The sequence below is a fragment of the Rhinatrema bivittatum genome, chromosome 18, assembly GCF_901001135.1.
Source record: "Rhinatrema bivittatum chromosome 18, aRhiBiv1.1, whole genome shotgun sequence".
Taxonomy (NCBI): domain Eukaryota; kingdom Metazoa; phylum Chordata; class Amphibia; order Gymnophiona; family Rhinatrematidae; genus Rhinatrema; species Rhinatrema bivittatum.
In genome coordinates this window covers 5,132,510-5,157,328 of record NC_042632.1, presented here as the reverse complement: position 1 = coordinate 5,157,328, position 24,819 = coordinate 5,132,510, and the positions used below count along the sequence as shown (strand labels likewise).

General features: G+C 46.1%; 1 protein-coding gene across 3 annotated transcripts in view; it reads right to left on the bottom strand.

The window, feature by feature from the left end:
* SLC23A1 (solute carrier family 23 member 1) overlaps nucleotides 1–24,819 on the bottom strand; it is an 896,619-nt gene that overhangs the window by 315,826 nt on the left and 555,974 nt on the right. For all 3 annotated transcript variants that reach the window (XM_029583351.1, XM_029583353.1, XM_029583352.1), the window contains exon 10: nucleotides 654–759. In XM_029583351.1, coding sequence (XP_029439211.1) covers nucleotides 654–759 — 106 coding nt within the window. The remainder of the gene's footprint in view (nucleotides 1–653; nucleotides 760–24,819) is intronic.

Sequence of the window (24,819 nt, the reverse complement as noted above, 5' to 3'; positions counted from 1 at the left end):
TTAGATAATTTGTATATAATAATTCTGGTTTTTTTTATTCTTTTAAATTTTATGATGATATTGATGCACTTTGTAGATTCATTGTTTTAAATATGTCTGTACTCCACATAGATTGATTTATTATAAGCAGAAAAATACTGTAATAAATACTGTAATAAACAAACTGGGGCAATTTGTAAAGATTGTGATAATAAGGAATCCCTGGTGTTTTTACCAATCCGCTACTCTTTCGTCGCTACTTGCAATATTGGATCGGTTTTCGATTTTATAAATAAGTATTTGGCATCTATTTATTTATTGTGCAGAAATGGTTTTAGTGCACAGTCAATTGTTTTAATTCATGTTTTAATGCATGCTAAAAAAATTAAGACATTTAAAAATGAAACAAAACAAACCAGCATAAATAGAGAAATGAAACAAAAATCGAAGCAACATTTTTTCCTTTGCACACATCTAGAAAATACCTAGGAAGGTTGCAAATGAAGGCTCAAGGTGCCATAGCCTAGGGTAGGAATGCTTGATTGAGCTAAATGTCAGGTCAAAATATAGAAATAGTGGAAGCTATGAGCATTGCTATAGAGGCTCTCTGGGTAAAAAAGACAACATGCAGCACAAATGCCTAAGAATGCAGCAAATGAAGAAATAAGGAAGACCTTGGTGATACCCAGGACCCCGATGTTGGGACTCGAAGAAGTGGATCCATTGCCTGTTCCAAGCAGTCCAGTTATGATGCAGGAGATTCCTTCGATAAAAATCCCCCTAGAAGCAAAGATGAGCATTTCAAAATTACCACACTGAGGCCGATGCACTAAAGCATGTTAATGCTAATGCAGCATTAATACGTGTAAATATTGTGTTATTTAACACACTTCAGTGTGTTAACCCATGGCAACAATAATATGGAATTAATGCTTACTGACATAATAAAACTGTTAACAAACAATATCACATGCAAATTTAAGCAAAGCAGGTCATTAGTATTACAGAAGACAATTTTCCCAACAATTTATGTGGGTATAAAGCATTTTACATAGAAATTGTGCATTATTCCACATGAGGAGGTATTTTGAAGGCGGGGTGAGATTGGGGGAGGAATGATACATTTGTAGATCGCATTTTCAAATCTATACGTGGACCTCACAAGCAAAATTCTTCCCATAGATAAAGCAGGTACACTTGGATGCATATACTTTGTACCTACAGCAGTTTTCAAAGTGAAAGTTCTCTACTCTCCCTTTGAAAACTGGTGTAAAGACTGCAGCTAAAAAGTACTCGTGGACTTTGCACGTGGGCAGAACAGGTAAACACAAATCACGTTGGGGCTGATGCAATATTTTTGTATAGAAAATGAGTGCTCAATGTTGAGCACCAGTTTTCCTAACACGCACCCAGCCACCTCTCCTGGGTGCATGATGCAATATTTAAATGTGGGGTTATGCTAAAAAGGAGGTGCTAAGGAAAATTGTGCATCCCTAGTCCCTCCTTAGCAATGGGCGCAAAGGAGATGATGCTGTCAGTGCGGGTTGAGAAACTGGATGCGCAATGTGGGCTGGATTTTCAAAAGGTTACGCGCCGGGCCTATTTTAAAAAGGCCCGGCGACGCGTGTAAGTCCCGGTGCTTTACTAAACGGGCAGTCCAGGGGCGGGGTGGGGGCAGGGCCAGAGGCCTCCGAAACAGCAGCCATTGCCGCCATATCAAAGGATCACATGCCAGCAGGCTGCCGGCGCGTGCAACTTGCGCCTGTCCGGAGGAAGGCGCAAAAGGTATGATAAAAATTTTGGGGGGGGGGGGGTTAGAGTAGGGCTGGGGAAGGAAAGGTTAGGGGAAGGGGTGGGAAGGTCAGGTTAGGGGGAAGGGAACGGGGGAAGGCAGCGCCGCTCAGCGCGCGCAAGGCGCACAATTGTGCACCCCCTTGCGCACGCCGACCCATGATTTTATAACTTGCACGCACCTGCGCACGCAAGTTATAAAATCGGGCGAACATGCACATGTACGCCGCGCAAGCTCCTTTTAAAATCTATCCCTATGAGCGTCCATTTTTTCCTGCTACCAGTACAATATATACGCACAAGACACACGGCCTGGACCGTGTATCTTGTGTAATTAATTTGGATGCCAAGAATTATTTTTTTTTACCCTACACTTTTTTTTTTTTTTACCAGAATTTACACCGAGGCTGGTGTAAAATTTGCCACAATGTAATGGGTGCAATGGCTGCGTGGGAAATGTTTTGCATCATGGGTATTAGCTAATACCTCATCTACATGGAATTTACATGTGATGAGCACTATTAGCTACACTGAGGTTTGGACGCGCATTTTAGACATGCTAATCCCCGTATTGCATCGGGGGTTATGGATACACATCCAAAATGCACGTCCAATTGCGTTTTAAGCTGTGCGCTAGCTACGGCACATGGTATTGCATCAGCCCTATTATCTGTCACAAAACACTAGGCTTAATGCATTAATGCTTAGTACATTTGGCATTAGAAAACACCTGCAATAAAAGTCTATGCTAATGTAATAATTCAGCGGCCTCTTAGTGAATCCGATTAAGATATTAGAACATGTCAAGAAGAAATGAGACCATTCTTCCTGATTATACTAATAATTATTAGCAATAGAAATTCAAGTGCATATAACAAGGCTGGAACTGGATTCAAGGCTCTGATATTAAGAAGTAAAAGCAACCATTTCCTGGGATCACCACTCTGGTATCTGTACACATTTATAATGCTTATAACACCAACACCAAAAAGAGAGAACACATTACCCCTATCCTTCAGAACCTTCACTGGCTGCCTATAAAATTCAGGATACTCTTTAAAGCACTCATGATGATTCACAAGGCTCTACACAACATCTCTCCCCTCAACCTATCTTTTCAACGACAACAGCACACCTCAAAGAGACCTATCAGAAGTGCATACCAGAACATGCTGCACACCCACCCAACTACAACTTCACTGAGGAAACGAGCTTTGTCCACTGCAGGTCCCCTCCTTTGGAACAAGCTTCCGCCAGACCTCCGCCAAGAACCTTGCATAGCAACTTTCAAAAAGAAGCTAAAGTCCTGGCTATTCACCCAAGCCTTCCCTGAGAGCTAAAACTGAAGGAAGAGACAGACGGTATCCACACCACTTTCACCACTTTTCATACTCTTTCCAATTGTGTACCCTGTATCACCTGTTCATACCCGGAGAGCTAAAACTTGATGAAAAGACAGACGTTATCTATATCACTTTACATACCCGGAGAGCTAAAACTTGATGAAGAGACAGACGTTATCTATATCACTTTACATACTCTCTCTGATTGTGTACCCAGTATCACCTAATCATACCCTGAATGTACATAGTTTTGTACCCTGCCTCAGTTTACCTTGTTCATGAATGTTCTCCCTTAAGTTCTATGTCAACATGTTATAATGTATTACGCTCCTGGGGTGACAGTTCAGTTCCATGTAAACTGGTGCGATATGTATTGTATACAGGAACATCGGTATAGAAAAAAATCAAAATAAATAAATAAATAATATAATATAATAATGCTTATGTACACATTTATAATGTGTACATAAGCATAAGCATTTATAATGTGAACATAATGCTTATGTACACATTTATAATGCTTATAACATTATATAATAATAATGCTTATAACCATGCTTATTAACATTTAGAAAAAGACTTAAGACTTGGCTATTTAGACAAGCCTTTCTCGAATCTCACTGACTCCTCCAATGGACCCAACGGATTGACTGCAACAACCACCAAGTTACATTCCAGTACTGTGTAAATAGTTGTCCTTTTTGTTCTTATTCCTAAAAACTATTCAGGCCTCTTGTCTTCTCCCAGTTCCTGCTTCCCCTGTTTTATTGTAACTTTCTTGCTTCTTGTCACCTGTTAAATGTTCTAGGTTATCACCCCCCTTGTTATTTGTAAACCGGCATGATGTGATTCTATCATGAATGCCAGTATAAAAAAGCTTTAAATAAATAAATATAATATTGAGATATGTTTTACATTTTATTCTCCTCCCTCCTCCATGTGCTTATTGTGATTCGGCCCTTCTCTGCTCTCCATGTAGCTGCACGGCTTGCCCTCTGCCCTTCCTTTATCAAAATGGAACTCATTACACACAGGGCAGGTAAGAAAAAAAATGCAGGATGTAAATTAGAGGCAAAAACTCACAGGAAAAACTTTTTAAATATATCAGAAGCAGAAAGCCTGGGAGGGAGTCAGTTGGACCGTTAGATGATCGAGGGTTAAAGGGGCCCTTAGAGAAGATAAGGCCATCGCGGAAAGATTAAACAATTTCTTTGCTTCGGTGTTTACTGAAGAGGATGCTGGGGAGGTACCCGTAATGGAGAAGGTTTTCATGGGTAATGATTCAGATGGACTGAATCAAATCACGGTGAACCTAGAAGATGTGGTAGGCCTGATTGAGAAACTGAAGAGTAGTAAATCACCTGGACCGGATGGTATATACCCCAGAGTTCTGAAGGAACTAAAAAATGTAATTTCAGACCTATTAGTACAAATTTGTAACCTATCATTAAAATCATCCATTGTACCTGAAGACTGGAGGATAGCAAATGTAACCCCAATATTTAAAAAGGGCTCTAGGGGCGATCTGAGAAACTACAGACCGGTTAGCCTGACTTCAGTGCCAGGAAAAATAGTGGAAAGTATTCTAAACATCAAAATCACAGAACATATAGAAAGACATGGTTTAATGGAACAAAGTCAGCATGGCTTTACCCAGGGCAAGTCTTGCCTCACAAATCTGCTTCACTTTTTTGAAGGCATTAATAAACATGTGGATAAAGGTGAACCGGTAGATGTAGTATACTTGGATTTTCAGAAGGCGTTTGACAAAGTTCCTCGTGAGAGGCTTCTAGGAAAAGTAAAAAGTCATGGGATAGGTGGCGATGTCCTTTCATGGATTGCAAACTGGCTAAAAGACAGGAAACAGAGAGTAGGATTAAATGGACAGTTTTCTCAGTGGAAGGGAGTTGACAGTGGAGTGCCTCAGGGATCTGTATTGGGACCCTTACTTTTCAATATATTTATAAATGATCTGGAAAGAAATACGACGAGTGAGATAATCAAATTTGCAGATGACACAAAATTGTTCAGAGTAGTTAAACACAAGCAGATTGTGATAAATTGCAGGAAGACCTTGTGAGACTGGAAAATTGGGCATCCAAATGGCAGATGAAATTTAATGTGGATAAGTGCAAGGTGATGCATATAGGGAAAAATAACCCATGCTATAATTACACAATGTTGGGTTCCATATTAGGTGCTACAACCCAAGAAAGAGATCTCGGCATAATAGTGGATAACACATTGAAATCGTCGGTTCAGTGTGCTGCAGCAGTCAAAAAAGCAAACAGAATGTTGGGAATTATTAGAAAGGGAATGGTGAATAAAACGGAAAATGTCATAATGCCTCTGTATTGCTCCATGGTGAGACCGCACCTTGAATACTGTGTACAATTCTGGTTGCCACATCTCAAAAAAGATATAATTGCGATGGAGAAGGTATATAGAAGGGCTACCAAAATGATAAGGGGAATGGAACAGCTCCCCTATGAGGAAAGACTAAAGAGGTTAGGACTTTTCAGCTTGTGGCTGAGGGGGGATATGATAGAGATGTTTAAAATTATGAGAGGTCTAGAAAGGGTAGATGTGAATCGGTTATTTACTCTTTCGGATAGTAGAAAGACTAGGGGGCACTCCATGAAGTTAGCATGGGGCACATTTAAAACTAATCGGAGAAAGTTCTTTTTTACTCAACGCACCATTAAACTCTGGAATTTGTTGCCAGAGGATGTGGTTAGTACAGTTAGTATAGCGGTGTTTAAAAAAGGATTGGATAAGTTTTTGGAGGAGAAGTCCATTACCTGCTATTAAGTTCACTTAGGGGCGGATTTTCAGACTCCGCGAATAGGCCTACTTTTGTTTGCGCTCCAGGCGCAAACAAAAGTACGCTGGATTTTAGTAGATACGCGCGGAGCCGCGCGTATCTGCTAAAAACCTGGATCGGCGCTCGCAAGGCTATCGATTTTGTATAGCCGGCGCACGCCGAGCCGCGCAGCCTACCCCCGTTCCCTCCAAGGCCGCTCCGAAATCGGAGCGGCCTTGGAGGGAATCCTCTAACGCCCTCCCCTCACCTTCCCCTCCCTTCCTCTACCTAACCCACCCGCCCGGCCCTGTCTACACCCCCCCCCTTACCTTTCTCCGGGGATTTACGCCTCCCGGAGGGAGAAGTAAATCCCCGCGCGCGAGCGGGCCTCCTGTGCGCCGGGCCGCGACCTGGGGGCGGGTACGGAGGGCGCGGCCACGCCCCCGGACCGCCCCGGGCCATAGCCACGCCCCCGTACCCGCCCCCAAAACGCTGCCGACACGCCCCCGAAACGCCGCGACGACCGGGCCCGCCCCCCTCGGAGAACTCCGGGACTTACGCGAGTCCCGGGGCTCTGCGCACGCCGGTAGGCCTATGTAAAATAGGCTCACCAGCGCGCAGGGCCCTGCTCGCCTAAATCCGCCCGGTTTTGGGTGGATTTAGGCGAGCAGGGCTCTGAAAATCCGCCCCTTAGAGAATAGCCACTGCCATTAGCAATGGTAACATGGAATAGACTTAGTTTTTGGGTACTTGCCAGGTTCTTATGGCCTGGATTGGCTATAGTTGGAAACAGGATGCTGGGCTTGATGGACCCTTGGTCTGACCCAGTATGGGATTTTCTTATGTTCTTATGTTCTTATTTTGCAAGATCCTTCATAAGCAATACAAATCCATGCATGGTTGTGAGTAGAGTTGCCAACTGCTCAGTTTTGAACTGGACAGACAGGTTTTCAGATATGCTGTGCAGTTTCCGGAGTGTCCAGTGACTGGATTCAGAAAGTCCATTTTTTACAGGTGGCTCCTCCTTTCTCCCACAACTTCCTAGTTAGAGAGGGGGAAAGGCATTAATACTAGGACGGCTTTCTACATGACAAAAATTGATACTGCTCCAGTAACCACATTTAACAAACTCAAGAGATTAAGGGACTATTGAAGAAGCCATCGTGTGAGATGTTAGTTCATCCTAATATAGAGGATTTAGCTCAATTTTTTCATGCAAAAGTTAAGTTGGTTAGAAAGTCCTTGTCTGTGTGTAGTGTTGTGGGTACTGAAGTGTCTTGGATGATGTGGCTCCAAAGTGGTCAACTTTTTGCATGTAATATAAAACTTCTTTAGCCAATGTAGTAGCCTTGGTAAAATCAGTTCAGAGTTCTTTGGATCCTTGTCCTTTTCATTTATTAAAAAATTCTCACTTCTTTTTTGGAACAAATGATTTGTATTATTAATATGTCTTTATGGGAAGGGGTGTTCCATTATTATGGGAGCAAGCTATAATGCAATTCAGAAAGACATTTTTCAGTTTATAAATATAGCATCAAATTATATAGACCAATTTCTAAACTGTGTACTATGAATACAATCTTATAAAAATGGGTATTAATAAAGTAAGATGATTTCTTATGAAAATCATGTGCTAGATGAAGAGCTATTTGATTTTAGAAAATACCGTGGGACTGAAACACTGTTGTTCTCAGTAGATGAAATTTGGTGCAATCTTGATAAATATAGCTCTAGAGTGCTTGTTCAGTTGGATGTCACATTGGCATTTGATACAAGGAAATGGTTTCACTCTTATTAACTGAATAGGAGTAGGTAGGTTGTGAGTAGGGATGTGAATCGTTTTAGGACGATTAAAATTATCGTCCGATAATTTTAATATCGTCTTAAACCGTTATGGAACACAATACAATAGAGATTCTAACGATTTATCGTTATAAATCGTTAGAATCGTGAGCCGGCACACTAAAACCTGCTAAAACCCATCCCCGACCCTTTAAATTAAATCCCCCACCCTCCCGAACCCCCCCCAAATAACAAACATTTCCTTGCCAAATCCTACCTCCTTCAATCCCCCACCCTCCCGAACCCCCCCCCCCCCAAATGACTTAAATTACCTGGGGGTCCGGAACGGCAGCGGTCCGGAACGGGCTCCTGCTACTGAATCTTGTTGTCTTTGGCCGGAACCCTCGCTGAACGACCTCCTGCAGTCGATCTCCTGCCGGCGCCATTTTCCGTACGGAAAACGATTCGCGGCGGGAAATCGCTCCCTGACCCCCGCTGGACCTCCAGGAACTTTTGGCCAGCTTGGGGGGGCCTCCTGACCCCCACAAGACTTGCCAAAAGTCCAGCGGGGGTCCGGAAGGACCTCCTGCCGTCGAATCCTGTTGGTCTATGGCCGCCGCCATTTTTCGGCGCCATTTTGGAAAATGGCGCCGGCCGAAGACAACAAGATTCAGTAGCAGGAGCCCGTTCCGGACCGCTGCCGTTCTGGACCGCCGCTGGACCACCAGGTAATTTAAGTCATTTGGGGGGGGTTCGGGAGGGTGGGGGATTTAATTTAAAGGGTCGGGGGTGGGTTTTAGCGGGTTTTAACGATTTTAACGATATATCACGATATTTTACCCCCCCAAACGGCAACAATACGATTCCCTCCCCCTCCCAGCCGAAATCGATCGTTAAGACGATCGAGGACACGATTCACATCTCTAGTTGTGAGTGAGATCTCAGAATCAGCATGGTTTGCTATTGATTTGGGAGTTCCTCAAGGTTCAGCCCTATCCGCTTCCTTTTTTAAAATAGTTCTGTAGCCACTGCGTTCTTTACTTAATTCTTTGGGGGGTAGTGTATAAATGTTACACAGATGATTTGCAATTTTTCATCCCTAGTGATGAACCTGTGGTATTTCCTATGGCCTTTTTCAAAAAATGTTTTGAGGCAGTTAAAAATTGGCTTATTTGTATCTATTTATTTTATTTATTTATTTATTTGCTTTTATATACCTAACATTCGTTGGGGTACATCACATCGGTTCACATTGTAACAGGATAATGGCATGACAGGAGTCGTACCATTTTTACATTGAAACATTAAAACATGCGTAGGAACAGTTTAACAAAGCAACATAGGTTAACAGTTTAACAATGAAACATAGGTTAACAGTTTAACAGTGAAACAAAGTGGGACGTAGGGACAGTAAATGTACATAGTAACGGTTGAGGAGAACTTTATACGTGGTGGGATTTTTTTTTGTTTGTTTGTTTTATTTAATGTCTTAATTATTATATAAGGTGAGGCTTTCTTGTGGGGTGAGGGAGGACAGAGGAGTGGGTGGGGGGGGGGGGAGGAGTTAGGTCGCTAGTTGGTAGGCTTTCTGGAACAGCCATGTTTTCAGATGTTTTTTGAATGTTTGGAGAGTGGGTTCCAGTCTGAGGTGGGGGGGTAGCTGGTTCCAGAGGGTAGGACCGGCTACAGAGAAGGAGCGTTGTCTAGTGGAAGACAGGTGGGCGAGTTTTGTGTGTAGAATGGCCAGGAGGCCTGTGTTTTGGGAGCGTAGGCATTTCTGGCTTTGATGAAGTTGGGGAGGGTTATTGGACCATTTGGTTTTATGGTTGTTGATGGTTTTGTGTAATATGGTGAGTGTTTTGTATTGAGATCTGTGTGAGATGGGGAGCCAGTGTAAGGCTTTTAGAGTAGGGGTGATGTGGGAGGATCGGTTGGAGTTTGTGAGGGATCTGGCTGCAGCGTTTTGGAGTAGTTGAAGTGGTTTGGTGGTTGAGGTGGGTAGACCGAGGAGGAGGGAGTTGCAGTAGTCAAGCTTCGATAGTATGAGGGATTGGAGAACTGTGCAGTAGTCGTGGTGGAAAAGAAGTGGTTTGAGCTTCTTGAGGATTTTTAGTTTGTAGTAACCTTCTTTGATTGTGTGGTTGATGTGTTTCTTCAAGTTGAGGGATGAGTCAAGGTGGAAGCCTATGTCTCTTATCTCGTCGGAAAGAGTGGAGGGTGGCTGATTGGGGGGGCTGTCATTGCTGGAGTTGGAGGTGTTTTTGTTGGATAAGAGGAGGATTTCGGGTTTTTTGTGGTTGAGGGTGAGTGATATCTGTGTGAGGAGATTAGATATTTGTAAGGAGAGCGAGGTCCAGAGGGAGATGGTGTTAGTTATGCTTTCTTTGACGGGGAGGAGAATCTGGACGTCGTCAGCATAGATGAAGTAGGTGAGGTCCAGACTGGAGAGGAGTTTACAGAGAGGAAGCATGTATATGTTGAAGAGGGTGGATGATAGGGAGGAACCTTGAGGGACTCCATGTGGAAGTGGAAATTGTTCGGATTCACTGTTGTTGAATTGAACTTTGAAGGATCTGTTGGATAAGTAAGATTGAAACCAGTTGAGGGTTGTTTCGGTGAGGCCAATCTCCATCAGGCGGGTCATGAGTATGTTATGATTTACGGTATCGAAAGCGGCAGAGATGTCCAGTAAGATGAGTAGGAAGGATTGGCCGGCATCAAATCCTCTTAAGACAGTGTCAGTGAGGGATAGTAGGAGGGTCTCGGTGCTGAGTGATTTTCTGAAGCCGTGTTGGGTGGGGTAGAGGATGTCATGAGTTTCAAGGTGTTCGGAGAGTTGGAGATTGACGTGTTTCTCTAAGATCTTGGATAAGAATGAGAGATTCGAGATAGGTCTGTAGTTGGAGAGGTCGGAGGGGTCGAGATGTGTTTTTTTGAGGATGGGTTTGATGATGGCGCATTTCAGGGCCCTGCTCAAGTGAGGTATTTAATATGTCCGCAATGGGTTTGGCGATGGTGTCGGGGATGAGCTTGAGTGACTTGATTGGGATGGAATCAATGGGTTGACGGGCTGGGTTGATTTTCTGGATGGACTTTTTTACTTCAGTAGATGTGATGAGGTCAAAGTTGGACCAGGTAGGTGGAACTTCATTGTTCGGAGAAAGGGTTTGTTCTGATGAGTGAAGGTTAGGATTTATGAGATTGCTTACTTTATCAGAGAAGAATCGGGCAAGATCTTCACAGGTCTTTGTGTTGTTGTTTGTGGATGGAGCGAGGGGGGGTTGCGTCAGTTTGGAGACGAAGTTGAAGAGGGTTCTTGGGTTGTGTTGATGTTGATGGATTTTTTTTCCAGAGAATTCACGTTTGGCTTTGTCAGTGTCGGTTCTGTAGATATAGAGGAGCGTCCTGTATCTATCAAGGTGCGATGAGGTGGATTGTTTTCTCCAGGTTTTTTCGGCTTGACGTAGTAGTCTTTTGGTATTTTTCAGAGCGGGGCCATAGGGAACACCCTGATGTTTCAACTGAGGTGAGTTTTTTTAGGGGGGGGGGCAAAAGCTCAGTTTAATTGGTGAAGCATGGAATTTAGGAGCGTTATTTGATAGTATACTGTCTTTTTTAACTCATATTAAAAATATTTCAAGGCGGGGAATCTAAGATGGCAGAACTGGTTGTGCATGGTTGAGTCAGCTCTTTCTATTTTCCTTACCTAGTTGGAATTATGCCTCATTCTATTCGTAAATGAAAGGCCAGGGAGAGGGATGTCTCAGCTGCCTTGCCCTTGAGCCCTGTTGTTTAACCGATGGATGCACATGTGCATTGGGGGACTATTACTCCAAGAGTTGGATTGCTGGAGGGAGCACAAGAAGAAGAGGAACTCGATCCCTTCCCTGATTCATTAACATCATTGTCCTCTGAGGAATGAATTGCCCCTGCAAATCCTGCTGAGGTGAAGACGCTAGAGCCGCGACAAGGCATGACATTGGCCGATGATGCTGTTAGTGCTGATCCTCATACTGAGACCTTGGGTCTGGTTGGAACTGCCTCAGAGCCGTTTGACACCAATGGCGGTGCAAGGAGAATTCATGGTGGTGAAACTCAGTGACAGTATGGAGAGGCTCTTATCCAAGTGGAAGACTTGTTGCTGATTCAATCTTTTGAACTGGTAAGGCCGAGCACTTTTACCTTAAAAAGAATTTGGAAGGCTATTGAGACTATTAATAATATCTCAGCTCATATAAACCCAGTAATGAATCTTGTAAATGTTATGAATGTCCATGAGAAGATGTTGGAACGTGAAAGCAGTGCCACAAAAAACCCCAAACATTTCAGACTTTTAAATTGGATCTGGAAAGTGCTTCAGCAAGTTTTGCTTAAAGAAAATCAACTTCTTTCTAGCAGGTTGGAGGAAATTGTTGAGCTGGAGAAAGTCCGGATGTGGATCCTTGAGCCGACCGGCCTGAAGGAGCAGTCGGTAGGCAGAACTTCCACTGGGCAAAAGAATCTTCACCTGGAAACCCGAGACTCCTCCAGAGAAGCTGTGGGAGCCCGGGTTGCTAGGACTTAGGAGACTTCGCCCTGGAAGCCCGAAGCCCCCCCAGGAGGAGCCCGTAGGGGCCCGGACCGCTGGGACTTAGGTGAGAGCGAAGAAACCCAGGAGTGGAATCCGGACTGGAGTCTGGGCAGACAACAAGCTGGCAGAAGTCGGGGTCACAATCCGAAGTCAAAGCAGGTTGAAGACAAGCAGGTCAAATACGAACCGGAGTCAAGGCAGGAAGCAGGCAAGCGGAGTCAGGCAATCGGAGGTCAAGGCTGGTAGCAGGCAAACGGAGTCAGGCAATCAGAGGTCAAGGCTGGTAGCAGGCAAACGGAGTTAGGCAATCAGAGGTCAAGGCTGGTAGCAGGCAGGTAAAGCAGGAGTGCAACTAAGAACTACCGGAAGTAGAGAACCTCGTTGCAAGGCAAAGAAAGGAAGGAACTGCAGAGCTTAAATAGCCCTGCAGCGTCTGACGTCAGAGGAGGGAGGAGCCGGGCTTTCCCACGCTGGTTGCTTTAAAAGCAGAGACCAGTCGCGCGCGCGCGCCTGGGGGCGGGGCTGGCCGCGAGAGCACGCCAGCGGCAGCGTGGGGACCGGAGCATGGCGGCCGAAGACCCTGCAGGCCCACGGGGGACCGGAACGGCTGAGAACGCCGTGACCGGGGTCCTGAGGCCGCGGAACGCGGCAGCTGCCCGAGACCCGGGAAGAAGGTAAGGCCTCGGGCGCCAGCGTGGCGACCGAGACCGCAACAGTACCCCCCCTCTTACGCCCCCTCCGCCGAGGGCCAGGTTTTCCGGGATGGTCCAGATGAAATTGAGTGAGCAAGGATTTGTCCAAGATGTTCCGAGCTGGTTCCCAAGAGTCCTCCTCGGAGCCACACCCCTCCCAAGCCAGTAGATATTCCCAGCGACGGGCATGGAAGCGCACGTCCAAGACTTCTCGTACCTGATACGTAGGCTCTGTAGATGTAGGGGAGGATAGCGCATCCGTGGAGGGGTGATGGTACCTGGACAGTACCACCGGTTTCAGCAACGAGACGTGGAACACGTTGTGAATGCGAAGTGAAGACGGAAGGCGAAGTCTGTAGGAAACGGTACCAATACGCTCTGCAATCTGAAAAGGCCCACAGTATCGAGGGGCCAACTTACGAGAACGGTTAGGTAGTTGGAGGTTCCGGGTGCTTAACCACACCTTGGTACCAGGCAGGAAAACTGGCGCTGGCCGTCGATGACGATTGGTATACTGCTGTGACCTCTTTGCTGCGGTGGTCAGTTTGAGTTGAATTCTCTTCCAGAGATGATGTACTTGCCGCGCCGTGGTTAAGGCAGCAGGTGAAGGAATGGAAATCGGAAGCGGCAAAGGAGGCCTTGGGTGACGTCCATAAACAATCTGGAAAGGGGTTTGTCCAGTAGCAGCATGGGTATGGTTGTTGTAGGCGAACTCGGCCCAAGGTAGGAGAGCAGTCCAGTTATTCCCTTTTTCGGAGATAAAACTGCGAAGAAAGGCTTTGAGAGTGCTGTTCGTTCGCTCCGTCTGACCATTAGTTTGGGGGTGAAAGGCCGTGGATAAATTTAATTGGACCCCAAATTTTTTGCAAAGGGCACGCCAAAAACGAGCCGTAAATTGTGACCCACGATCTGAAACGATACTCTGTGGTAGACCGTGAGCCCGGAAGACGTGAGTAGTAAACAGGAGTGCGAGTTCAGGTGCAGAGGGCAGCTTAGGCAAGGGTACCAGGCGAATCATTTTAGAGAAACGGTCTACCATTACCCAAATCACCGTATTGCCTTCCGAGGGAGGTAGATCCACTACAAAGTCCGTAGCTATGTGGGACCATGGTTCCACGGGAATAGGCAGTGGCTGCAGGAGGCCCCAGGGCCGACCACAAGGCGGTTTTTGTCGGGCACATACTGGGCATGAGTCAACATATACTCGGACATCTTGTCTCAGTCGAGGCCACCAATAATAGCGGCTAAGCAGGTCGAGCGTCCTCTCCCTGCCGGCGTGACCTCCTGAAAGCGAGTCATGGGCCCACGCTAACACCTTTCTGCGATCCTTGTGGGAAACCACCACTCGTCCTAGGGTGGAAACAGTGGTGTTAGCTAACTGGATTTTTGCAGGATCTATAATGTGTTGAGGGAGGTCTTCCTTCTCCTCTTGAAGTTCATAACGGGAGAGGGCGTCAGCCCGTACATTCTTCAATGCGGGTCGGTATTTCAGAATGAAATTAAAGCGGTTAAAGAAAAGGGACCATCGTGCTTGTCGAGGATTAAGACGTTGGGCTTGGTTAAGGAACTCCAGATTCTTGTGGTCTGTATAAATTATAACCGGATGGAGGGAGCCCTCCAACCACTGTCTCCATTCTTCCAGCGCAAGCTTGACCGCCAACAACTCCTTGTCTCCAATACCATAATTGCACTCGGCCGAGGAGAACTTCTTAGAAAAATAGGAGCAGGGTAGGAGATGGCCGGAGTTAGAGACTTGTGAGAGGACCGCTCCCACAGCAATGTTGGAGGCATCGACTTCGACAAAGAATGGCCGTGTTGGATCCGGGTGGCGTAGACAGGTATCCTGGAGGAACGCCTCCTTTAACAATTTGAAAGCCTCACAAGCTCCCTCAGGCCAAAGGCGAGCGTTTGCCCCTTTCCGAGTTAGCGCGGTTAAAGGTGCCACCAAGCGGGAGTACTGAGGAATAAAGTGTCTATAGAAATTGGCAAACCCCAAAAAGCGTTGTAAGGCTTTCAACCCCTCAGGTCGGGGCCACTTCCTGATGGCGGATACCTTGCTGGGGTCCATCCGGAATCCTGTAGACGATACTATAAACCCGAGGAAGGGTAACGACTCCTGTTCAAAAAGACATTTTTCGAACTTAGCGTACAAATGGTGGTCTCGCAGAATCTGGAGTACTTGTCTCACATGTTGCCGATGGGAGGCAAGATCCGGGGAGTGTATGAGAACGTCGTCCAAGTAAACGATTACGCAGGAATGCAATAAGTCACGCAGAATCTCATTCATCAAGTGCTGGAAGACAGCGGGAGCGTTGCACAGTCCAAACGGCATTACTAGATATTCATAATGGCCGTCCCGGGTGTTGAACGCCGTCTTCCATTCGTCCCCGGGGCGGATTCGAACCAGATTATATGCGCCGCGGAGGTCCAATTTCGTGAAGACTTGGGCTCCTTGGAGTCTGTCCAACAACTCCGGAATGAGGGGAAGCGGGTACCGGTTCTTCTTGGTGATAGCATTGAGACCACGGTAATCAATGCAAGGCCGCAGGCCTCCATCTTTTTTGGCAACAAAAAAGAAACCTGCTCCGGCGGGAGACTTGGAAGGGCGTATGAAGCCCTTAGCCAGATTCTCGGTGATATATGCGGACATGGCCCGAGTCTCTGGCTGAGACAAAGGATACACTCGTCCCCGAGGGGGAGTAGTACCTGGAAGCAACTCTATTGCACAGTCAAAAGGTCGGTGTTGCGGCAACAATTCCGCTTTTTCCCTGGAAAAGACATCATGAAAGTCAGCATACGGAGCCGGTAATGCCGGTACGGTGTGGGCCAGCGGAATCCGTTGGCATTTTTTTCGCTTGGAGGCAGGATTGGAAACACTCCGAACTCCACTGGGTAATCTGAAAATCTTTCCAGCGAATCACTGGAGAGTGTTTCTGAAGCCAGGGTAACCCGAGGACCACCGGGTGTACTGCTCTCTCCAACACTAGCAAGGAGATCTCCTCTGTGTGCAACAAGCCCGTCTGCAAAATGAACGGAACGGTCTCGGTGGAGATGCAGCCTGATAGAGGAGTATCCTGAATAGAGGTTATCCGCAAGGCAGGAGTCCTAGGACGCGTAGGGAGATTCAACTGTTGCACCAGTTCCTTGGTAATGAAGTTGCCTCCAGCCCCGGAGTCAATTAGGGCTTGCGTGAGGAAGGAACCACCTGGATATTCCAGAGTTACCGGCATGGTGCATTGAGGAGCAGGATTAAGGCAGCCTAGGGGACACTCCTCTTTTACACCTAGGCGCGGGAGTTTTCCGCCCGTTCCTTACATTGGGCAAGATAGTGGCCCTTTCCTCCACAGTACAGGCAAAGTCTCAAGTCCCGGCGTCGCTGCCTTTCCTCGAGCGATAGTGACGAACGACCCACTTGCATGGGCTCGTCGGAGGCAGTTGCAGGAGAAGAGGTAGTTCCACACGACCCCGAACTCGAACTCGAATTGGAGGACCTGGGAGTCACGGACGTCGAACGCCGGAAAGGACGCCCCTCTTTCGCCCTCTGCTGCAAACATCGATCGATTCGACCCGCTAAGTCAATCAGGGAACTCAGGGTCTCCGGCAGGTCCCGAGCCGCTAGCTCGTCCTTAATACGACCGGCTAAACCCTCCAGGAACACGCCTCGAAGAGCCTCATCCTGCCAGCCTACCTCGTGGGCGAGGGTGCGAAAATCCAGAGCGTAGTCTGCTAAAGTCCGTGAGCCTTGCCGGAGCTGAAGTAACTCTGAAGTAGCGGAAGCCTGTCGGGCCGGCTCATCAAAGGCTGCTTTGAACTCCTCCACAAAGCGATTCAAGTCCCCCAATGCAGGATCATTATTCTCCCACATGGGAGAAGCCCAATTCAGGGCCCGCCCGTCCAGAAGGGAAAAAATGTACGCCACCTTGGTGCCATCAGTAGGGAACTGGTTAGGCAGTAGAGCAAAGCGCACATAACATTGATTTAAGAACCCTCGACATGCCTTGGGATCCCCGGCATAGCGAGAGGGCGCTGGAAGCTGCGTAGGGGTCTGGAGGGTTACCAGTGGTGCAGGAGCCGGTGCCGGTACTGGAACAGGCGCGGGAGGGTCGGTATCCATGCGCGACGCCAGCCGCTCTACAGTAGCAGCCAGAGAATCCAGGACTTGCTGTTGCTGCACCAACCGCTGGGCCAACCCCGGGATGGCCTGAAGCCCGGCGAGGTCTGCCGGATCCATGGCCTTGCAAACTGTTGAGCTGGAGAAAGTCCGGATGTGGATCCTTGAGCCGACCGGCCCGAAGGAGCAGTCGGTAGGCAGAACTCCCACTGGGCAAAAGAATCTTCACCTGGAAACCCGAGACTCCTCCAGAGAAGCTGTGGGAGCCCGGGTTGCTAGGACTTAGGAGACTTCGCCCTGGAAGCCCGAAGCCCCCCCAGGAGGAGCCCGTAGGGGCCCGGACCGCTGGGACTTAGGTGAGAGCGAAGAAACCCAGGAGTGGAATCCGGACTGGAGTCTGGGCAGACAACAAGCTGGCAGAAGTCGGGGTCACAATCCGAAGTCAAGGCAGGTTGAAGACAAGCAGGTCAAATACGAACCGGAGTCAAGGCAGGAAGCAGGCAAGCGGAGTCAGGCAATCGGAGGTCAAGGCTGGTAGCAGGCAAACGGAGTCAGGCAATCAGAGGTCAAGGCTGGTAGCAGGCAAACGGAGTCAGGCAATCAGAGGTCAAGGCTGGTAGCAGGCAAACGGAGTCAGGCAATCAGAGGTCAAGGCTGGTAGCAGGCAAACGGAGTTAGGCAATCAGAGGTCAAGGCTGGTAGCAGGCAGGTAAAGCAGGAGTGCAACTAAGAACTACCGGAAGTAGAGAACCTCGTTGCAAGGCAAAGAAAGGAAGGAACTGCAGAGCTTAAATAGCCCTGCAGCGTCTGACGTCAGAGGAGGGAGGAGCCGGGCTTTCCCGCGCTGGTTGCTTTAAAAGCAGAGACCAGTCGCGCGCGCGCGCCTGGGGGCGGGGCTGGCCGCGAGAGCACGCCAGCGGCAGTGTGGGGACCGGAGCATGGCGGCCGAAGACCCTGCAGGCCCGCGGGGGACCGGAACGGCTGAGAACGCCGTGACCGGGGTCCTGAGGCCGCGGAACGCGGCAGCTGCCCGAGACCCGGGAAGAAGGTAAGGCCTCGGGCGCCAGCGTGGCGACCGAGACCGCAACAGAAATAGAATATCAAACAAGGGGAAGAAACCTCCATTTTATTAACTTTCCTAAGGATCCTCTTGTTCCAAAGATATGTGGAAGAAATGTCTAGTGGTCATCTTAAAAATTCCTGAGCAACTGTTACTCTTGATATCAAGGATTTATTATTTACCACCTTTTAAAAAAAATGTACCTGATGAAAAGAATATGCAGGCTCTATCTCTGATCCAACCAGCCAGTTTGAATCTAACTGCAGTCCTTGAGTCCTCTCAGGGTGAACAGGTTTATTTATTTATTTATTTATTTATTTATTTATTTATAGATTCTTTTATACCGCGGTACGTATAGACATACATCACCTCGGTTTACAGTGAAACAATAAATTAGCAACAGGCTTTACATGTAACAGTTTAAAAACCAGTAAAACATTTGACAGCAACAGCAACAGTTACTTCTGCAACCCTTATTGCCACATTTCTTCTGGAGTTGGATTGAGACTGGGTTTTGAAATTGTTTTTCTGCCACCGATTGGAAACTTTCCTAAATTTAAAAGTCTGTCTATACCCAGTTCTGGCCAGACAAACACAGAAGAAGAGGTGGAAGTTTATCCTTTTGAAGCCTAGGGTATTAGAATTGGGAGCATTTTTCCTTCTAAAGTTCCTCTGTAATTGCCTCATTAAGTATCAGCATTCCTCTTATGTTTCCTTTCACCCTCTCAACTTTATCTTTTTTGAGTGATATGCCTTTGCCTGTATTAGGTTCCTCTCCTATCTCTGCTAATAGAACTCTTGATATCCAGTTATGAGCCGTTCATTATCTGGTAGATTTTAACAGGGCTACACGCACCAAAGCTGGGAGATGTGTGCGTGTTTCTAGCCAGTGTGCGCCACGTGGATTTTAAAAAGCGGCCGTGTACACATGTATTCCCGGTATGCACACAAATGCAAAAGATTTAAAAATGGGTGGAGTCTGGACGGAGTCTGGGCGGAACATGGGCGGTTCAAATCCCTAAGTAAAAATGTGTGCATAAGTATTTACGCGCACAAGCAGGCTACGGGGTCTCTTACCACGTAACTTTACTTCTGCTATGGAGGAGGTGTAAGTAGAAAACCAAATAAAAGTTAGGTTACTGAGCAGGGTTTCAAGGGTTGGAGCAGGTAGGGTAAAAAGGCTAGTTAGCTGGGGGGGTAAGGAAGTCTTATCGTTTAACTGGGTGAACTAGGAATGGACTGGGGAAATGGGTATAGCTGTCGGTGCACATATCTTACAAAATCCCCACACTTACACAGTAGACACTCATTTGCATGCACCTATATAAAATTGTGCGCACATGTACATGCATCCTGCCAATTTTATAACATGTTCACTTATTTGAGAATATGTTACAAAATGGATGCTTCCATGTGCAAGCGCCGGCAAACACGCACACGTGTGCCTGTGCACTAGAATGAAAGTTACCATCTGTCTATAAGTTCCCCCTTTTAGGCTAGTGATTGCCTTGTCAGATGTATTTTCCTAAGTTTGTATTAGGATTTCCTGAGATTGAGGACTAGGTTTGTATGAGACATTCTTTTTTCTGTTTCTTTTCAATTTTATATTATATCTTCAGACTTGGTTATGTATTTTCCTCAGTGTCTCATTGTTTGCTGATTCTTGAAATGTATTTGAAAAAAGTCATTAAATTAAAAAAAAAAAAAATTGAGACATTTTATAAATGAGAGAGGCCCACAAGAGACTCACTCACCTCCCCAGATGTGGCTGTTACCACAGAGTAATGCTGCTGCTCTCATGCACTGCTGAGTCACCTCTCTGCCACCTCCATGCTTCCTGCGGCTGGGCTGCCGCCATCGCTGCCTGATCTTCGTGGCCTGAACCCCACCAACTCCAGCTCTCCCTGATGTTCCTTAGGCATGTGCACACACCTCTGTTGAAGATTTAAAGGGCCCATGGCAGGAAATGCCGTGGTGCCTTCTGATGTCATCTCCTGCCAGCCCTATAAAAGGGCTCTTCATTCATTTCCTCGTTGCTTCGCAAAGGTCTGCTAGCTCTTTCAAGATCTTCTATGTAGCCTGTTTCATGTTCCTGGTTCCCATCTTCAGCGTCTTGTTCCTCAGTCCAAGTCTTCATTCCTGGATTCCACATCTTGTTCCTGGTTCCAAGTTTTCATCCTGTCCAAATTCTTCAGAGTCTTCATTTGCTGGTCCAAGTCTCTGGAAGACCCTTGGTTTTAAAGTATTGTTCCAAGTTGCTGAACTCTGGAATCCTGTCCCTGGTTTCGAGTTCCTGAGTCTGAGTGCCTGAGTCCTGTCCTAGCCTTTGGAGTTCTTGTTCCAGCTTCTGCCTTGTTCCTGAGTCCAGTGCTTGCACCGCTATTGTCATGGTCCATGACCAGCCCATGAGTTGTATAGGGCGAGCAGCAGTGCAGGGTGTTCCCAGATTTTTGTCTAGTTTCTTCATCTTGTCCAAACTCTTGTCACATCTTGTCTTCAATCCTTGCCTTCATCTGTCCTGATGCTCAAGCCCTTCCCAAGCGGCAAGTCTGAAAGGACTTTTGAGTGGCAGGAGGGATACCCCAGAGACCAGCATTGCATTGCTGGGTCTCACTTCCTGTGCATGCAGGTTCAACAAGACCTTCAAGCCATGTTCCAAGTTCAAGCCATGTTCCAAAGACAAGATGCATTCGCTCACCAGAAACATGGACCACGGCCAGCTCCCGGGTTATGCAGGTACTGCTACGGCACAGGGGTTCACGGTCTTGAAAATCTGTCCGCGCTCACAACACTTTGGTCCTGAGCACAGTTGACTATTGTAATGTGTTATTTGTAGACTTACCTAAATATTTGATGAAGGTTTTACAAGTACTTCAGAATGCGACTGTGGGAATGATATTTGGTTTAAAATGGGAGGAAGATGTTAAACCTAATATGAAAGCTCTTCATTGGTTACCTATTTTGCAACAAACACAGTTTAAATTGCTTTCATTGGTACATAAATTGATTTATGATGAGTATAGCTGCTTGTCAGCTAAGGTTTCTCTATATGTTCCAAATTGTACTCTATGTTCTGAATCCCAATATTAATTGAGTATTCCTTCTAGTCAGGATTTTAGATTGCAGCATACATGATCTAGAGCATTTTCTATTGTGGGTCCCAGTGAATGGAATAAGTTGCCACTAGAGTTGTGTTTAGAGGCAGATTATATATCTTTCTGTAAAAAATTAAAAGCTTATTTGTTTGTGCAGGCTTATTCTGGTTAATTACAGTATGTTTTTATTTGCAGTCCTGGCTAATTTGGATATTTTACCATTATTGTAGTTCGTACTTTTATGATATTTTATTGTTTAATTTTTTGTTTATTTTTGGATGTATTTTATAATGTGTATGTAATGATTGAAATCTGCACTGAACATTTTAGGCTTTGCAGAATATAAGATTTTATAAATAAATAATTAATATTGGATAAATAAATAAATAAATAGGAGATAGACACATGGGGAGCATGAGAGACAGAAGGTATAGAGAAAGGGAGCAGATCATGGGATAGAAGGAGAAATAAACATTAGGAAGCAAGGAAGGGGAAAGACAGAACATGAGGGAAGGAAGGAGAGAGAGGGAAGGGAGAGACAGAAGAGGTACACGGGAGAGAGGGGGTCACAGGAGGGAGAGGTAATAGAGAAAAAGGAGGAGGAGAAGGAGATGGGAGGGCACAAAGAGGAAGAGAAAGATGAGGGCATGGGGACAAAGGGAGGGGCTGCTCAAGAAGAGGACATGGAGGAGGGAGAGGAATAAAAAAGAGAGGGTGTTTTGAGAGACAGGTGGCACAAGGGAGAAAAAGCTGAAAGGCTGGGAAGGATTTAAAGTAAGGGGGAGAGAACAGCCAGAGAGGGAGAATAGAGAAAGCAGCCTGGGTGGGAGACATTGGAGAAGGAGTGCTGGAATGAGATAATGACTGACTGTAAGGAATGTGGCTGCTAGGCAGCTCCCCTCCCCCACCAACAGGGTCCCTCAATGGGACATGCTCAGACATGGCTCTATTCTAGCCACCATCTTGAAGGCTGTCTAACTCCCTACCTCTGGTGTTGGGTGATTCTCCCACTCTCAGTGTCTAAAGTGGCAATTACTGTAATGGGATTTCAGATATTAATTTGGCTGAGTCATCAATACACCACAAAGGGAGGAGTAGAAAAAATAAAACTCTACTTTAAGGAAGAGTGGCTTGGAACCCATTCGGGGGTAGAGAGGAAAGGCAGAATTTAAAATAGGATAGACAGAATCAATACAAATTTTAAAAGTGAATTTCTAATTTATTCAAACAGGTTAAAATAGTTAATAGCAAGTGATTAATACTTTGTATAGACAATGTGAATTTTTCACAGTTAATCTTTTTTTCTTCATTTACAGTTTTTTTCATTTACCGGTTTTCTTCAAAATCGTTAAGAAAACCGGTTCTCTCAGCTATTGCATAAATAATCAGGTAAACCTGCTATGTTTACTCTAACTTAAATGCTATTTAATATTACTTTTAAAAAAATATGTCTTTGTATTATGCTTTTGACTTTCAGATGCAGCTGAACAAGTATATCAGATGGAATTTCAGGTAAGTTAAAGCAAGGTGTATTCTCTTGTTTGTATGTTTTCTGTTTTTCTTTTTCTTTTTTCACATGCTCTTTTAAATGTTTTCAAGTTTCTGTAAGTCCTGAGTTTTCCTGTAATGTGATTTTTATTACTATTTCATTAACATAGATACTTATGTCTGCTTTTTTAATGTGTCTCACTTTTTCTCTTTTTGTGTTTTCCTGAGCTTCCCCTGATGCTGTCAGTTTCTGAATCTAGCTAGACTTTGAGGTGAGTGTGCACCTAGCTGAATGCAGTCTGTGAAAGAAGTCTTCATTCATGGCTAGCAAGTATGGCTGGCTGAAATTCTGTTAGCGGGCATAGCTTGAGTTGCTAGAGGAACTCTGGTGTCTCTCTCTCTGCAGTTCTGTCTCCAAACTGGTTGGCAGTCTCCTGATGTTAGATGAACTCTATCTCTATTCTTTAATTAAAATAATAGAGTGGTTCTCCAATACTCTATCTCTGCTTATCTTCTTAGGGTGTTATAAAGTAGAGTTGCTTACCTGTAACAGGTGTTCTCTGAGGATAGCAGTTAGTCCTCACACATGGGTGACATCATCGAATGGAGCCTGTCACAAGAAACTTATGTTAATGTTTCTAGAACTTTGACTTAACCTCATTGAGCATGCTTAGCATGCATTATACCACTTGCCATGTGGCATCCCCTTCAGTTTTATAATATAGAATATAAGGATAAAATAAAAAAAGAGAGGAAACTCAGTCAAAACCCACCTTCGCGGGCATGTTTCATGAGGCCTAACATCCTGCTGCCCTTGAAGAACACCTGTTACAGGTAAGCAACTTTGCTTTCTCCGAGGACAAGTAGGATGGTAGTCCTCACACATGGGTGAATCCCTAGTTAGAGGCTATCTCCCAACAAAAAAAAAGGAACCAACAAAACACCCAACAGGTGCCAACGGGTTGCAGAATTAACCTCTCAACATCCAGGATGTGAGTGACAGGGCCTGAAAGTTGGGATGTCATGATCTGCCTCAGTCTGTGTGATGAGATCTGGGGAAGTCCCCAGACTGACTGATCTCCGAATGGATAACTCCTACAGGCGTGGAAACCAGACCTGTCTCAGCCAATAAGGGGCTATGATGATCATAGTCCCTTTGTCCTCATAAAGCTTCAAGAGAGTCTTCGCCACTAGCGGAGTTGGAGGATACGTGCTGCAATCTAAAATCACTAGAAAACCCATTACCCAAATGCCAAGTCAGGGCATCTGAGGCTGGTCTGTTGCTGTCCAGTACAGGGAAGAACTCAGGAACCTTCCTGTTCCAAGGTGCTGTGAAGAGATCCACATTCAGGCTTCCCCAGAGGTGGAAGATCTGATTCACAACCCCTTGGTCCAGAGAACATTCATGGGGTCTAAAGGCACCACTCAGTCTGACCGCTAACACATTCTATATTCCGGCCAGATACATGGCCCTGAGCACCATCCCATGAGAAAGGACCCAGAAACAGATCTGAACCACTTCCTGACACAGGAGGTATGACCCTGTACCTCCATGCTTGTTGACATACCAAATTGCTTCTTGGTTGTCGGTTTAAATCAGGAAAACTTTGTTGGACAGCCGATCTCTGAAAGCCCATAGCACGTACCTGATCACCCGGAGCTCCAGGAAATTGATTTGGCAACAACATTCCTGGGCAGGCCAGATATCCTGAGTGCTAAACCCATCTATATGAGCTCCCCAACCCAGGGTGGATGCATCGTTGGTTAGGACAATTTGGGTGGGGGGACTTTGAAAAGAGATCTCCCATTCCAGATTTGAAATTTCCTGCCACCAGGACCCGGAGGTGCGAGGTGACTCAGATGTGGTCCTGGAGTCTCTGTGTGGCCTCGTGCCACTGCAACCTCAGAGTCCATTGGGCCTTCTGCATTTATAAGGGAGTGACCTGAACAGTCGCGGCCATGTGGCCCAACAACCTCAACATGTGCCAAGCCAACACCTGAGGGCCTTGTTGAATTTCTGCTGTGATGGTCATCAGGTTGATAGCCCTTTGTTGAGGCAGAAAAGCCTTGGCCTGAACCATGTCTGGCAAGGCTTCTATGAAATC